The sequence below is a fragment of the Cnephaeus nilssonii genome (assembly GCF_951640355.1).
Source record: "Cnephaeus nilssonii genome assembly, chromosome: 10".
NCBI lineage: Eukaryota > Metazoa > Chordata > Mammalia > Chiroptera > Vespertilionidae > Cnephaeus > Cnephaeus nilssonii.
In genome coordinates this window covers 2,234,797-2,250,720 of record NC_137081.1, presented here as the reverse complement: position 1 = coordinate 2,250,720, position 15,924 = coordinate 2,234,797, and the positions used below count along the sequence as shown (strand labels likewise).

The following is a 15,924-nucleotide window of genomic DNA, read 5'->3' as shown; positions in this document are numbered from 1 at the left end:
CCGCGTGTCTCCCTTTCAGCCACGGTATTTCGTGTTTGTGATGGGGTATTTCTTTCTCGGCAGTAAAGCGTAGTGAACAAAGTCATATGATTTACTTACTTAATGGAGTCGTTTCATGAATATGGGTGCAAGTCTGTTTTCATGTAGGTTGTGTTCTGTTGAAACGTTCATTGTGGACCGACATAGCTTCCAAGTGGTTTTCCATCTAAAAGTAGTGCTGCTCATTCGATGTACACATTTCTGTTTATTTTTTTCAAAATGGTGCAGCCAAAAGCATGTGAAAGCAGGAGATCCTGCTCTCCTCCTGGGCCAGCGTGCGGGCAGCGCTGCGCAGAGCGTGTGGTGGGTGGAGGCAGGCTTCTCCCTGGCGGGCTGGGGGTTATCCGATAGAGCTCCGGTGAGAGGGACAGACGGAGCTCTGCTCTGCTGGCCAGCAGGGAAACGGGGGTGGCGCCGTCCTCGGAGAGCCGTGTCCGTTGGGCGGTATCTGCGGGGAAAGACCGCAGGTGAGACGGTCCCGGAGAGCGGCGAGAGGAAGCTGCCCAGGACTTGCTGAGCTCGGGAGATGGGCAGCTGGGTTAACTTCATTAGACGGAATCCCTGCCACCTGTAGTTCTGTATTAGCATTTGAGTATACTTCTTGACAAACGATCATTTCTCTCATAAACTAATTTCGAATGCATTTTTAAGTTTTTGGTTTTATTTTTGTAAAGTGCGAAGTTAATGCTGGTGCAGTTAAGTTAGTGAACCACGATTTAGAATCATTCATTTACACCCATTCACGGAACAACTGTTTGTTGGGTGTGAGCTCTCTGCGAAGTGTGGTGTCAGTCTTTAGAAATAACAGCGGACAAGACACACTAACCCTTATCTCCATGCTGCCTAGGGGAGGAGATGAGGAAACAGACAACAATAAGTGCACTAATACTAATCATGATACATTTTATGAGGGGCCATGTCTATTCACATTTTAGCACCTGTTGATTGCCTCGCACACAATAAGAACGAATGAATGGATAGATGAATAAATGGGTTCTTTAAAGAGCTCTGCGAAGCACGTCAGTCGGGTAAAGGAAGTCCACTTCTGTGAGGTCGGCAGAGAAGAATTGTGGGGGAGGGGCAGCTAGGCAAACCCTAACAGTGACGAGGGGACCGAGACCAGGGAAGGAAAGGCCACGCCAGGACAGGGGTCAGGGGGGCGGAGTCTCGGAGGGGCCGGCTGCAGAAAGGAGTTTGCATTTCAGCTGGTGGGAAGCTCCCGAAGGAATTAAGCGAGGACAATATGATCTGCTTGATGTTTTAAAATACTGTAGTTTGCTTTTAAAAAAACACAAGGTTAAGGATGTAATGCATGTGTTTATTTTGTAGTAGATGAATAATGCAAGTGCTATTACTGTGCATGTATATATTTTCCAAATCTGCATTAAATTTTTACCTAAATGTAGGGAAGCATTAGGCAGGTAGTAGGTAATAGGCTGCCATATTGTTTTGGTCACAGCTTTTCCTAATTAATTTTGATGCAAAGATAATGACTGCATTGCCTGTATAAGCTTTGCATTTCTGTTTCAGTTTAGTGAGCACCTTCAGTTCAGGATGTCTAAGGCAAATGTATTCCATAAAAGAGGACACTGTTATTCTTTTTTTACCTTATAAACCCATATAATTTTTTAAAAATATGTATTTTTAAAATTTATTTTAGAGAGGAAGGGAGAGAGAGAGAAAGAGAGAGAGAGAGAGAGAGAGAGAGAGAGAGACATCAATGATGAGAGAGAGTCATTGATAGGCTGCCTCCTGCACACCCCACACTGGGGATGGAGCCTGCATCCCAGGCATGTGTCCTGACTGGGACTTGAACCATGACCTCCTGGTTCACAGGTTGATGCTCAACCACTGAGCCATGGCAGCCGGGCAACGCATACACTTAAGAAAAAGTTTGTCTTCTCGGTACAAGAACACATGGTGCCTTCTATTGTTGTGGAATTCGCTAAGCTGGAGTTTCTAGGGAGCTGAAAGTCACAAAGGGGTCGCCTGAACATGAAAATTATGTATTCCCCATGGAACTACTACTCCCCCCCCCCACCTTTTTCCACAGTGTTTTTTTTTTTATTCCTCCTTATCACTTCCCATGTTTTGTCATTTATACCTTCAAAAATGAAGCCTTGCCCTAACTGGTTTGGCTCAGTGGATAGAGCGTCGGCCTGGGGACTGAAGGGTCCCAGGTTTGATTCCGGTCAAGGGCATGTACCTTGGTTGCAGGCACATCCCCTGTGGGAGGTGTGCAGGAGGCAGCTGATCAGTATTTCTCTCTCATCGATGTTTCTGACTCTCTGTCCCTCTCCCTTCCTCTCTGTAAAAATCAATCCTATCTAATAAAAGAGTAGTATGCAAATTGACCATCACTCCAACACACAAGATGGCTGCCCCCAGGTGGACACAAGATGGCCAGCAGGGGAGGGAAGTTGGGAGGGACCAGGCCTGCAAGGGAGGGCAGTTGGGGACAATCAAGCCTGCAGGGGAGGGCAGTTAGGGGTGACCAGCCTGGCAGAGGAGGGAAGTTGGGGGCGACCGGGCCTACAGGGAAGGGCAGTTGGGGGGGGACCCAGGCCTGCAGGGGAGGGCAGTTAGGGGCAAACAGGCTGGCAGGGGAGCAGTTAGGCATCAATCAGGCTGGCAGGGGAGTGGTTAGGGGGTGATCAGGCTGGCAGGCAGAAGCAGTTAGGGGCAATCAGGAAGGCAGGCAGGCGAGCAGTTGGGAGCCAGCAGTCCTGGATTGTGAGAGGGATCCCAGATTGGAGAGGGTGCAGGCTGGGCTGAGGGACACCCTGCCCCCCGCCCCCCATGCACGAATTTCGTGCACCGGGCCTCTAGTAAAATATATTTAAAAAACACACACACGAAGCCTTTGGGAGGGTTCAGCTTCCTCCTCCTGATCGCGTCACTGCTGCCCCAGCGGATGCAGGGCTGTTGTCATCTCGCCGTGAGCCCCCGTTGTCTGATGGAAACACTAAGGAAGGGCGTGCCCCTGCGCTTTGCACACTTGGGGGGTCACTGCTCACCCAGGTTCTTCAGAAGCCGCAGGCCCCCTCCTCTTCTCCCCTCTGCCCGGCTCCCGAACCTCCCGGCGGTCCTGACCTTCTCCTCTCCTTCCAGAAGGCTACGGCGAGGAGATCGCCTGCACGCAGAACGGCCAGATGTACCTGAACCGGGACATCTGGAAGCCCGCGCCCTGCCAGATCTGCGTCTGCGACAATGGCGCCATCCTCTGCGACAAGATCCAGTGCCAGGAGGCCCTGGAGTGCGCCGACCCCATCACGCCCGCCGGGGAGTGCTGCCCCGTCTGCCCGCACAGCTCGGGGGGCGGCACCAGCTTCGGTGAGCGCTGGGCCAGCGGGCCGGGCCGGGCCCCCGGGATGGTGGGCTCCCCGGGACGGTGGGCTCCCCGGGATGGTGGGCTCCCCGGGATGGTGGGCTCCCCGAGATGGTGGGCTCCCCGGGATGGTGGGCTCCCCGGGATGGTGGGCTCCCCGAGATGGTGGGCTCCCCGGGATGGTGGGCTCCCCGGGATGGTGGCGACCGGATTCGCAGCTCTGGGGACCGGTGCAGCCACTCTCCAGTGGTCTTCGGGGCCCAGGACTTTGCTTACCCGCTTTCTTAGTGAGGTTCTGTCTTCTTAAAAGCCAGGGGTTTGGCTGAGGTTGGAGTAGTTATGTCTAAGTGGAGAATCCCTGTACCTCTTTAGAGGCCATCCGTTACCTATCCGTGCGGGGTGCCTCGAAGGTATTAGTTGATGTTTTATGAAATTGGTTAATGTGCTGAGAGAAAATCGGGAAAAAAGTTACCTTCCCTGGTGCCAACTGTGCCCTTGGGAATGGAAGGATGATTCCTAAAGTAACCGAGTGCCACAGAACCTTCTAGAACATGAGCTCAGAATGTTTATAACGCTGGCCAAGAAAGCAGAGAGAATTAATGTCTATCCTGGAGAAAGTGGTGTAAACTGCTCGTTTTAAAACTCTTGAGAGAAAAGTGCATGTGTTTAGCATAGGCTACATGTATGAGAACATGTGTTAAAGAAACTCACATATGAGAGAAACAAGTTTACATGTATGTGCTTTAATGAGCAGGTGAGGTTGAGGTTACAGTTCTAGGTTGTTGTTTTACGGGTCATGAATGGAGACTTGGATGCATCATGGTCAAGACAGTGCCAAGGTTTTATTTTTACCCCAAACACCATTGCAAATCACAGCAAATATAATGAAGTTTTCAACAGTGTATTTGTGGAAACACTGGACAATAATTGATCAAGTCTCCTCTTGGATAGCATTCCAGTAACAGCGTGCCTTGAATAAGTATCCAAACTCAAATTTTGGGAAAGTAATAAGGAAGGCAGAATGGAAAGAATTAAAGCAAGATACTTAAGGGCTGCCTGAAGCAGATACATTCTCCAAAGAAACCCCAAGGAATGAAGTAAAATCCAATCGGTGGGGATAAGTGAGTAGTATGTTGAGCAATGATGGCAAATACCAAAAAAACAGAAAAATGCACATCCTCCTGCAAACAGCTGGTTTAGGAAAACTCAGCTCGTTCCCAGGTGACTATCAACAAAACAAGAACCACCACCAAAAAAACCTGGCAATAGCATTGATACAAAGATACAACGAGAGAAAAATGTGGGGGATTTTAACTAAATTTACATGATCAAGAACAGGTACATTCAGCTACATATGTCATCACAAATCAGGTAAATCATTTGACCAAACATTTCATCATAAACTAAATAAAACTGAATAAAGTAACTGCCTCTGAGAAAGAAGGCCGTAATTAGAAATACAAAAACATGTAATGAGGAAGGAAGTAGAGCAGTGGTTCTCAACCTTTCTAATGCCGCGACCCTTTAATACAGTTCCTCATGTTGGGGTGACCCCCAACCATAAAATTATTTTCGTTGCTACTTCATAACTGTCATTTTGCTACTGTTATGAATCGTAATGTAAATATCTGTGTTTTCCGAGGGTCTTAGGTTCTACAGCAGCGGTTCTCAACCTGTGGGTCATGATTCCTAACAGTAGCAAAATTACAGTTATGAAGTAGCAACGAAAGTAATTTTATGGTTGGGGGTCACCACAACATGAGGAACTGTATTAAAGGGTCGCGGCATTAGAAAGGTTGAGAACCACTGAAGTAGAGGGAAAACCAAAATCATAATCGAGAAATGAAGGTGAAATAGTAGGGAGCACAAGGAGATGTGAGGCTGCAGAAAATGCACGAAGGGACATAGAAAATAGTGATGAGAAGAGAAAAAAACGGAAAGGATTTGAGAGGAAATAATTGATACACGAGACAGGTCAAGGATATCCCTGAAGAAGAACCCAATGAAGAAACGAATGCAGTGGAGAAACAAACACAGATGATAATATAATACAAGAAAACTTCTGAAGTAACATTAAACTTTAATATAGCAAAGGGAAACCAAGTGTCCCAAAAAGTTGACCCAGAAGAATCAATTTAGAGACTTATCTTAGTAAAATTATTAAACTTAAAGGAAAAAGAAAGAATCTTGGAAAACCAATGGAAAAGAATGTTTACTGATAGGAGCATTCTTTCCAAACTTAGAGGTAAAACTTGGATATTCATGATCATAGTGGCAATTCTACATTATTGAATGTACCTGAGCAAGCAACTAGAGAGGAAAAAAAAATTAAGAGATTTAGAAATTAGAAAGAGGAAGTAAAACTATTAATTTGCAGAAAATAAAATCATGTGCTTATAAAACCAAAGAGAATGGAGTAAAAAACAACACCACACACACACACACACACACACACACACACACACTACGAAATTAAAAGATTTTAGTAAGAGGGCAATGTGAAATAAACAAATTAATAGGTTTACCATATGTGATTACATCATAGTATAAATAATGAGAATAAAAAACTTCATTTATAATAGCAACAGGGAGTATCTATCGAGGGGCTAAGGATAAATTTAACACAGAATGTTCGAGATCTATCTGAAGAAAACTGTAGAACCTTACTAATTCAAATGATGACTTTAGGGGGAAGGTTAGGGAGAGGTGGGGGAGATAAGAGATCAATCAAAGGACTTGTATGCATGCATATAAGCATAACCAATGGATGCAAAACTCTGGGGGGTGAGGGCATATATGGGAGTGGGGTGGGGGGGGCAATGGTAAGATATGTACACATATAATACCTTAATTAAAAAATTGTAAAAACAAAAAACAAAACAAACAAACGAAAAACAAAACAAAACGGAATGCTCTATTATATTCCTGGTTAGGAATACTGATAATAGGACAATTAAGAATAGTGCCCTCCTGTTGTGGGTGAAATGTGGGAAATCAGGGGAGGGTGACAGGAGGGAAGGGGGTTTTACTTATAATTGTACACCTTTAATATATTTGGGCTTGTTACTCATATGAATGAATAGCCTACTCAAAAAAATATAAAAAATCAAAAGCAGAGAATATTGTCTAAAATATTTCATTATAATTTTAACTAGAGGCCCGGCGCACAAATTCGTGCACGGGTGGGGTTCCAAGGGGGGTGGGGTGGGGATGGCTGGGATGCGCTCGGCCCTCTGGTAATTGGGTGAGCTTTGAATGCTATATAAATGATGTGAAGAATATTTTTTAAAAAGTCAGAATTCTCTAAAGGGATGCATGATTTTGCCTCTTATGGATACACTGATCCCAAACAACTTTTGAGTTCTGCTCACTAGTGATAGGGAAAAACCACTACCTATTATTAAAGAAATGTCTAGGAGATTTAAAGAAACTATTTCTGCATAAAATAACATCTGTTCTCTTCTCTTTACAGGTAGAGGAAGAAAGGTAAGCTTTATTTGCATAGTTTCATTTCTATAAATGTATTTTTCATCCTAATACTATCTACAAAGAAAGTACTTTTGAAGGGTTTGGAACCCTTTCATAAAGCACAAAGCACCATCCAAACATAAATACATGAGCTCAGTGAGGCTTCTTGCTTACCGATTACAGATGCTTCTATTTCACGGGCTTTGTTGATTTTTGTTTATAGCTGTTTCTTCCAGAAGGCAGTGGGCCCCGTAGGGATCGAGGCTGGGTCACATTAACCTTTGAATTACTTCTGTTTATCATGGTGCTTAGTATATGTACCTTAAGCATTAGAAGTGCAACAGAAGTTTAACTGAGTGAAAGAAGGGAGGAAGGGAGTGGGAGGGAGGGAAGGAGGAAGGGAGGGAGGAAGGAGGGAGGGAGGAAGGAGGGAGGGAGGAAGGAGGGAGGGGAGGAAGGAAAGGAGGGAGGAAGCAAGGAAGGAAGGAAGGGAGGGAAGGAAGGAAGAAAGAAAGGAAGGGAGGGAGGGAGGGAGGGAGGGAGGGAGGGAGGGAGGGAGGGAGGGAGGGAGGGAGGGTATTAGTTCTACCTCAGTAGGGTTGTGGTCCCTCTTCCATTAGTTGGGAAATAAAGATTCAGCTAAAGGAATTAATTGAGCATTTTACCAAACACATACCACCCCCTCTTTCTCACCTTCAAGGAGCCTAAAATCTAACCCCAAGGTCAAACCTTACCCTCAGGAGGGAAGTAGTTTCATGTGGCGTGACCTCCCACACGGGCCGTGACCGCCTGTCGTCTGGAAGTGGTAGTCCCGCTACGTGGAGAGTCCGCTTCTCTGGGCTGTGTCCTCAGCGTTCCGGTTTCCTTGGGAACTGCGGCCTCGGCTTCCGTCTCATCCCAGGGGGAGGGGCACAGGATTCAGTGGGAATGGCCGTCACCCCAAGTTCCCAGGCAATGCCGAGACAGATGACCCGCACGTTGAGTGTCTTTCCACTCGCAGAGTGGAAGTGCAGTGCGTGCCAGGCAGATGCTCAGGTGCAGCAGCGCGTACCCCACGGGGAAGGCAGGTGACCTCGCCAGGGGCTGGCCAGGGCTCGGCCACGCTGTGCGTTGGGAGGGCGATGTCATACCTTTGTCTTAATTGACAGAAACACGGGGAAGCTGTTTCACTGTGAACATAGGTCAAAGGAGAGGCCTCCCAATGCCGGTTTAATTGATATCTAAAAGCTAGAAAAACTGAAGCTTAAATGTTTGAGTTCAGGTCTCAAACAGCCCAGATAAATACATAGAAGATCCATGAAATAAAAAAAAGAGCCGACAGCGAAAACTGCCCCGAAGTAACCGGCTCAGTTTGCTCAGCGATCACGCGCACACCACAGGGCAGCGGCGGCCCTGCCCTCAGCTCCCGGCCTGTTCCCCAAGGCCCGGACGCCGGGGCAGGCACCGCCAGGCGGGCAGGGCAGCTCTGTGTGGGGCAGGGACCGCCAGGCGGGCAGGGCAGCTCTGTGTGGGGCAGGGACCGCCAGGCGGGCAGGGCAGCGCTGTGTGGGGCAGGGACCGCCAGGCGGGCAGGGCAGCGCTGTGTGGGGCAGGGACCGCCAGGCGGGCAGGGCAGCTCTGTGTGGGGCAGGGACCGCCAGGCGGGCAGGGCAGCGCTGTGTGGGGCAGGGACCGCCAGGCGGGCAGGGCAGTTCTGTGTGGGGCAGGCACCGCCAGGCGGGCAGGGCAGTTCTGTGTGGGGCAGGCACCGCCAGGCGGGCAGGGCAGCGCTGTGTGGGGCAGGGACCGCCAGGCAGACAGGGCAGTTCTGTGTGGGGCAGGGACCGCCAGGCGGGCAGGGCAGCTCTGTGTGGGGCAGGGACCGCCAGGCGGGCAGGGCAGCGCCGCGCTCTGCTCCCGTGGGCAGGCCGCCGTTGATCTCAGGCATCCCAGCAGCGAGAGCAGAGTGATGCTTGGTGTCTGTCGATGCTGGGTTTCCTTTATAATTTATTCACTTACTCGTGACAACCCTCCAGAAGAGGCAGACAATACCACTGAGGCGGCATTGGGAAAAGCATACCTTATGAAAGTGACGGGGCATCGAATGGCGAGTAACAGACAAGACGTAAAATTAACCTGTTAATTCTCACCTGAATCTTGGTACTCAAATGGGTATAAAAACCAAATTTAGTTAAACTTTAGATAAATTATGCTTCCGCATAAATTAACCTAATTAACAAAGCCCATGTTAAGGTATTTAAAAAGCCCATATTAACCAAGCAGCAAATAGTTACTCTTGTGGCTTATTTCCAAAGTAAGAAGTATCATAGACACATTGGACAAATGTATTATCAGAACCTGATAATGGAATGCTTTAATCCCATATCAAATATTGCAGAGAGATAGAAAGCTCATAATGAGACATCAAATAAACCAACAATGTAGCTAAGGAAGCCACCAGCAGATTCCACTCTGAGTATGAGGAGCAAAGCAGACACGTCCTTGCTGGTCTCTCAGGACCAGGTTTCACAACCATTCTTAGCAGGCGAGCCTATTTTTCTCGTTTTGGCTGAAATCTTTTATCCTCCCTTTTTACTTGTGAAGCTTAACGACCGACCGCGTAATGACCGGAACCCGGATCAGCAGGAGGGTGGGGCAGCGAGCTACAAGCAGGCGATGGAGAGCTGTAGGAGGGGGCAGGGCAGCAAGCTATGAGAAGGGGGGTGGGGGGAGATACAGGAGGGGGCAGGGCAGTGGGCAGAGAGCTACTGGCGAGCTACTGGCGCACGGATTCGTGTGCAGGGCTACTAGTCTATTATAAAAGCAAATTAAAGTGCTTGGCTTTATTTACTTTAAATTATGATAGTTTCTTATGTTGTTTTTTATTTTCCTATCAATCAATTTTTTTCTAGGTTTTCCTCAGATATTAAAATTATCTAATATTGCCACATCTTTTCTTATGTTTCCCCTTTCTTTTTTATTAAGTTGAGCACACTTATCTCTTGTTATTTCTCAGACTCTCCCACGAGTTTTAGGGGAGGGTGGCACGGGTTTTAGGACTGGCATCGGGCACGTTATTAAAACTAGGTGGCGTGTAAGATGAGTGTGAAAACTCCCGTGTCCGAATTTCTAGACTTTTCTGTTTTTAGCATGTAGGTAGCGTTTCCAGCTCAGACTTGACACGTGTTCACCACAGGCACTTCTTGGTCTCGTCAGCTCTTCGGGGTTGGTTGTTGTAAAAACGGAATTGGCTTTCTTTTCTAGCTTTCAGATGAGTAGTGTTTTTTCTCACGAATGATGTCTGACCCAATATCCAAAACTGATTAACTTTCTCTTCTGAATTTTTTTGTTTCTTACAAAAATAGACATTCCCATGGAATATTGTTTGCATAGACTATTGTAGTATGGCATGCTCATGTTCAACAAACCGGTATGTTTTGCTAATTGAAGTTTCCTTCTTGCTCCACAGGGAGAAAAGGGAGAGCCAGGATCCGTGCCTGTTGTAAGTACATGTATACGTCACATTCGTGACCCGCCCGCCAGCTAGCTGGGGAGCTGAATATTGTTACTCATGTACGTACTCTCGAAAAAAGGGAAGTTCGTTCTTTTATAACCAAGTTTTTAGTATAGAACAAGCAAACCAAGATTAATTCTCTAATACAATAGTTCATTTTAATATAAACTTTTGTTTATTAAAATACAATTTTGAATATTAACCAAAATAGATTCTTTATTTAATACGAAACTTACTGCTCATTCAGTACAATATTCCTGACTTTCACAGCCCCGTAACTAAAGTGAAAAGCAGGGTTTTACAAACACAGGCAGATTGCCTGTGACTATAAAGTGATAGGTGCACGTTTTCCAGCAGTGTAATCGCCCTGTGATCCCGGGAAACGGTCATGCCCCCCTCCTGCCCGGGACTCGTGTTGTGTAGAATCATTTTTAAAAAAATTACCTTATTGTTGAAAGTATGCAGCTGTCTTCCCCCCCGCCCCCTCCCCGCCCCCATTGTATAAAAGCTCTTAAGGGGCATCTAGATTTGTTGGTGATCAAACGCAATCACTGAATAGGATGGCCGTTCTTCCGCGCCCCCTGTCTGGAGTTTGAAGGAGCGCCTGCCATCCCGTCAATGGAAAGCGCGTGGCGCTGGTTTACTGGGCAGTGCCGGCATTTTGGCATTTTTGCCGTTAGGCCGGCTTGTTCTGAACAGTTACCCAGAAAGGAAAGCATTCGTTTTCCCTTTCATTTAAAAACACTCTGTGCCTCCTCTGGCCCGGGCGCTGTTTGAAGGGCCTCTCAGACCGGCGTGTGTCAGCACAGTCCGTGGGGCAGGGCCTTTCGTAGTACCATCACCATTTCACAGCAGAGACAGCCAAGCCAGCGAGTCACCGTCACCGCGCTGGGCAGCTGCTGGGAGGGAGCGGGCCCGCCCCCTCGGGCTCAGCCCGGACCCCGATGACCCTGCCAGGCCGCCCCCCCTTAGAGCCCGGAGCCCCCTCCCCCTGCCAGGACACCCCCCCTCAGAGCCCGGACCCCCCTCTCCCTGCCAGGCCGCCCCCCCCCCCTCAGAGCCCGGACCCCCTCCCCCTGCCAGGCCGCCCCCCCCCCCTCAGAGCCCGGACCCCCCTCTCCCTGCCAGGCCACCCCCCCCTCAGAGCCCGGACCCCCCTCTCCCTGCCAGGCCGCCCCCCCCCTCAGAGCCCGGACCCCCCTCTCCCTGCCAGGCCGCCCCCCCCTTAGAGCCCGGACCCCCCTCTCCCTGCCAGGCCGCCCCCCCCCCCCTCAGAGCCCGGACCCCCTCCCCCTGCCAGGCCGCCCCCCCCCCCTCAGAGCCCGGACCCCCCTCTCCCTGCCAGGCCGCCCCCCCTTAGAGCCCGGACCCCCCTCCCCCTGCCAGGCCGCCCCCCCCTTAGAGCCCGGACCCCCCTCTCCCTGCCAGGCCGCCCCCCCCTCAGAGCCCGGACCCCCTGCCCCTGCCAGGCCACCCCCCCCCTCAGAGCCCGGACCCCCTCTCCCTGCCAGGCCGCCCCCCCTCAGAGCCCGGACCCCGATCCCCCTGCCAGGCCGCCCCCCCTCAGAGCCCGGACCCCCCTCTCCCTGCCAGGCCGCCCCCCCTCAGAGCCCGGACCCCCCTCTCCCTGCCAGGCCGCCCCCCCCTCAGAGCCCGGACCCCCCTCTCCCTGCCAGGCCGCCCCCCCCTCAGAGCCCGGACCCCCTGCCCCTGCCAGGCCACCCCCCCCCTCAGAGCCCGGACCCTGATCCCCCTGCCAGGCCGCCCCCCCTCAGAGCCCGGACCCCGATCCCCCTGCCAGGCCGCCCCCCCTTAGAGCCCGGACCCCCTCTCCCTGCCAGGCCGCCCCCCCTCAGAGCCCGGACCCCGATCCCCCTGCCAGGCCGCCCCCCCTCAGAGCCCGGACCCCCTCTCCCTGCCAGGCCGCCCCCCCCTCAGAGCCCGGACCCCCTGCCCCTGCCAGGCCACCCCCCCCCTCAGAGCCCGGACCCTGATCCCCCTGCCAGGCCGCCCCCCCTCAGAGCCCGGACCCCGATCCCCCTGCCAGGCCGCCCCCCCTTAGAGCCCGGACCCCCTCTCCCTGCCAGGCCGCCCCCCCTCAGAGCCCGGACCCCGATCCCCCTGCCAGGCCGCCCCCCCTCAGAGCCCGGACCCCCCTCTCCCTGCCAGGCCGCCCCCCCTCAGAGCCCGGACCCCCCTCTCCCTGCCAGGCCGCCCCCCCCTCAGAGCCCGGACCCCCCTCTCCCTGCCAGGCCACCCCCCTCCCTCAGAGCCCGGACCCCCCTCCCCCTGCCAGGCCGCCCCCCCCTTAGAGCCCGGACCCCCCTCTCCCTGCCAGGCCGCCCCCCCCCCAGAGCCCGGACCCCCTCCCCCTGCCAGGCCGCCCCCCCCCCTCAGAGCCCGGACCCCCTGCCCCTGCCAGGCCGCCCCCCCTTAGAGCCCGGACCCCCCTCTCCCTGCCAGGCCGCCCCCCCCCCAGAGCCCGGACCCCGATCCCCCTGCCAGGCCGCCCCCCCTTAGCGCTGCGGCCACACGCGGCCACTCGGGGCGGAGGGCCCCATGGACAGCATGCCTTTGTTTCCTAAAAATCCTCGGGGCTGTTGTTGTTCTTTGTCTGACTGTTGGCTTTTCTGAAACTCCGTGGCAGACGTGCCGTCCTTACCAACTGCCTTGTTTCTCGTTCAGGTGACAGGCATCCGCGGGCGTCCCGGACCCTCAGTAAGTCCTTCCTTCAGCGTTCGCGGGGCTCGGAGCTCTCGAAGGGACTGAACATCTAATGGACCTTTTATCACAAAAAGGCAGTACATGCAAAGCAAGGCGCCTGGTGGCTCACAGCAGTTTTCCTTCAGCACCTCCCAGTGAGGCCTCCCTCTGCGGCCACGAGGGACACACAGGGGCCACCGGGGGGAAACGCAGGGGCCACGGGAGGGACATGCATGAGGGACACGCAGGGGCCACCGGAGGGACACACAGGGGCCACCGGGGGGACACACAGGGGCCACATGAGGGACACGCAGGGGCCACATGAGGGACACGCAGGGGTCACATGAGGGACACACAGGGGCCACCGGAGGGACACGCAGGGGCCACCGGAGGGACACGCAGGGGCCACATGAGGGACACGCAGGGGCCACCGGAGGGACACACAGGGGCCACATGAGGGACACGCAGGGGCCACCGGAGGGACACGCAGGGGCCACATGAGGGACACGCAGGGGCCACCGGAGGGACACGCAGGGGCCACCGGAGGGACACGCAGGGGCCACATGAGGGACACGCAGGGGCCACCGGAGGGACACGCAGGGGCCACCGGAGGGACACGCAGGGGCCACATGAGGGACACGCAGGGGCCACCGGAGGGACACGCAGGGGCCACTGGAGGGACACGCAGGGGCCACATGAGGGACACGCGGGGCCACCGGAGGGACACACAGGGGCCACATGAGGGACACGCAGGGGCCATTGGAGGGACACGCAGGGGTCACATGAGGGACATGCAGGGGCCACTGGAGGGACACGCAGGGGCCACATGAGGGACACGCAGGGGCCACCGGAGGGACACACAGGGGCCACATGAGGGACACGCAGGGGCCACCAGGGGGACACGCAGGGGCCATTGGAGGGACACGCAGGGGACACCGGAGGGACACGCAGGGGCCACATGAGGGACACGCAGGGGCCACCGGAGGGACACGCAGGGGCCACGGGAGGGACACGCAGGGGCCACCGGAGGGACACGCAGGGGCCACCAGGGGGACACGCAGGGGCCATTGGAGGGACACGCAAGTGTCACATGAGGGACACGCAGGGGCCACGGGAGGGACACGCAGGGGCCACCTGACCCTGCAGTGGCGGCACCTGCCCTTTCCCCCGGGTCAGCGTCCCTCTCGCCGCGGGAGGGCGAACAGCCCATGGTTCCGCCGCTGACGTCGGGCTGACCTTCCGATTGCCATTAGGGCGCACCTGTCTGTTCCGTGTGCGCGGCTGCATTCCCGTCTGAGACGGCACTGAGGTCACAGCGCGGGGTGACCGCCGCCTCCCGGATTCTCATGCAGCCAGCCCTTCAGGCACAGCCACCTGCGGGCCGTGTCTGCGGCCTGACCACTGTTTTCTGCTGCAGGGCCCCCCCGGATCTCAGGGACCCCGAGGAGACAGAGGCCCCAAAGGAAAACCCGTGAGTTGACGTGGGCCCCTCGGTGTGGCTGTGCTGGGTACGGAGCCCCCCGGGACCCCACTCTCCGGCTGCTGCAAAGAGCTGGTGGCTCTGTTCCTCCCTCCCCCCCCCATTCCGGGTGACATCCATGAGAGACGGTGTGCCCCTGACTCAGAGGAAGTGGCCACAGGCTAATGATGACCGCTGTCCCCTGCGATGGCACAGACGGCATGTCTGTCCTTCGTGAGGCCAACTTAGACGGAAGTACCTCCCGCGGGGTGTAAGGAATGCCTCGTGTTGTTTCCGAAGCTGTAACTCGGGTGAACGATGCCGAGGAGGCACCGATGGGATACATCCCAGGCTCTGCGGTCTGTGGCTGCCACAGGAACAGCCGAGCTGGGTAACGGGAAAGGAAACTCATCGAGGACAGGTTTTCTCTCACGTGCGTGTACAGTGCGTTTACTTCACAGGCAGCATGCTGCTTCTTCATGGAGCGGTCCTGCAGCGCCCTCAGAGGGGTGGCTCTAAAAACCCCAGTCCATTACCCGAACAGAGGGAGTGCCTCAGTGGAAACAACCCATTCCATACCTTTGGGCGGAACACGGGCCCACCGTACGGCTCTGCCAGGTGTTTCCCTTATCACCGATCGCCGTCCTAGGACCGCAGTTCCTGCTCTGTGTCACCCACAAAAGCTCGTGCCTTTCATACACAGACGAGCAGGATTAATTAGTGCAGTGGTCAGCAAACCGCGGCTCGCGAGCCACATGCGGCTCTTTGGCCCCTTGAGTGTGGCTCTTCCACAAAATACCACGGCCTGGGCGAGTCTATTTTTAAGAAGTGGCATTAGAAGAAGTTTAAGTTTAAAAAATGTGGCTCTCCAAAGAAATTTCAATCGTTGTCCTGTTGATATTTGGCTCTGTTGACTAATGAGTTTGCCGACCACTGAATTAGTGTATTATCATTATCTTATGTTTCAATCCGAAAATTCTGCGCTCTTTTATTTTCTGTCCAATGCTATGTCCTAAAACTTAACTCTGGACTTTTAACCTTTCAAATATGCATCTATCCACCCCTGCACGGGAGGAATGGATGAACAGTAAGCAGCGAGCAACCTTGAACATGTCAATGAGAGAGAAGACTATCGCTGGGAGCTCTGCCCCCCGTTCTCATCTTCGATGCCACTTCGTGTTTTCCCTGGTGGATGTGCAGGAGCGTAAAACAGCACCTGCTTCTCCAAGCTGGAGCGGAGCTGCGGGTGGTGTTTGTAGACACGCAGGGAGCGGCCTGGCCGGGCGGGTGGGCAGGAAGCTGTGCTCCATGATCTCCGGCCCCAGCCTTCACGGCTGTGCTCTGCACCGTCCCACCAGGGGGGCAGCTTGCCCACCGTGGTTAGCGCTCAGGGGTCTGGCCAGGGTCTGCAATGACAAAGGAGGGTGGAAGGAG

General features: G+C 53.5%; 1 protein-coding gene across 1 annotated transcript in view; it reads left to right on the top strand.

Annotated features, from left to right (window-relative positions):
* Nucleotides 1-3,131: 3,131 nt before the first annotated feature.
* COL5A2 (collagen type V alpha 2 chain) overlaps nucleotides 3,132-15,924 on the top strand; it is a 73,075-nt gene continuing 60,282 nt past the window's right edge. The window contains exons 1-5 of the mRNA XM_079782731.1: nucleotides 3,132-3,372; nucleotides 6,840-6,853; nucleotides 10,284-10,316; nucleotides 13,014-13,046; nucleotides 14,449-14,502. Coding sequence (XP_079638857.1) covers nucleotides 3,192-3,372; nucleotides 6,840-6,853; nucleotides 10,284-10,316; nucleotides 13,014-13,046; nucleotides 14,449-14,502 — 315 coding nt within the window. The 5' untranslated portion in view covers nucleotides 3,132-3,191. The remainder of the gene's footprint in view (nucleotides 3,373-6,839; nucleotides 6,854-10,283; nucleotides 10,317-13,013; nucleotides 13,047-14,448; nucleotides 14,503-15,924) is intronic.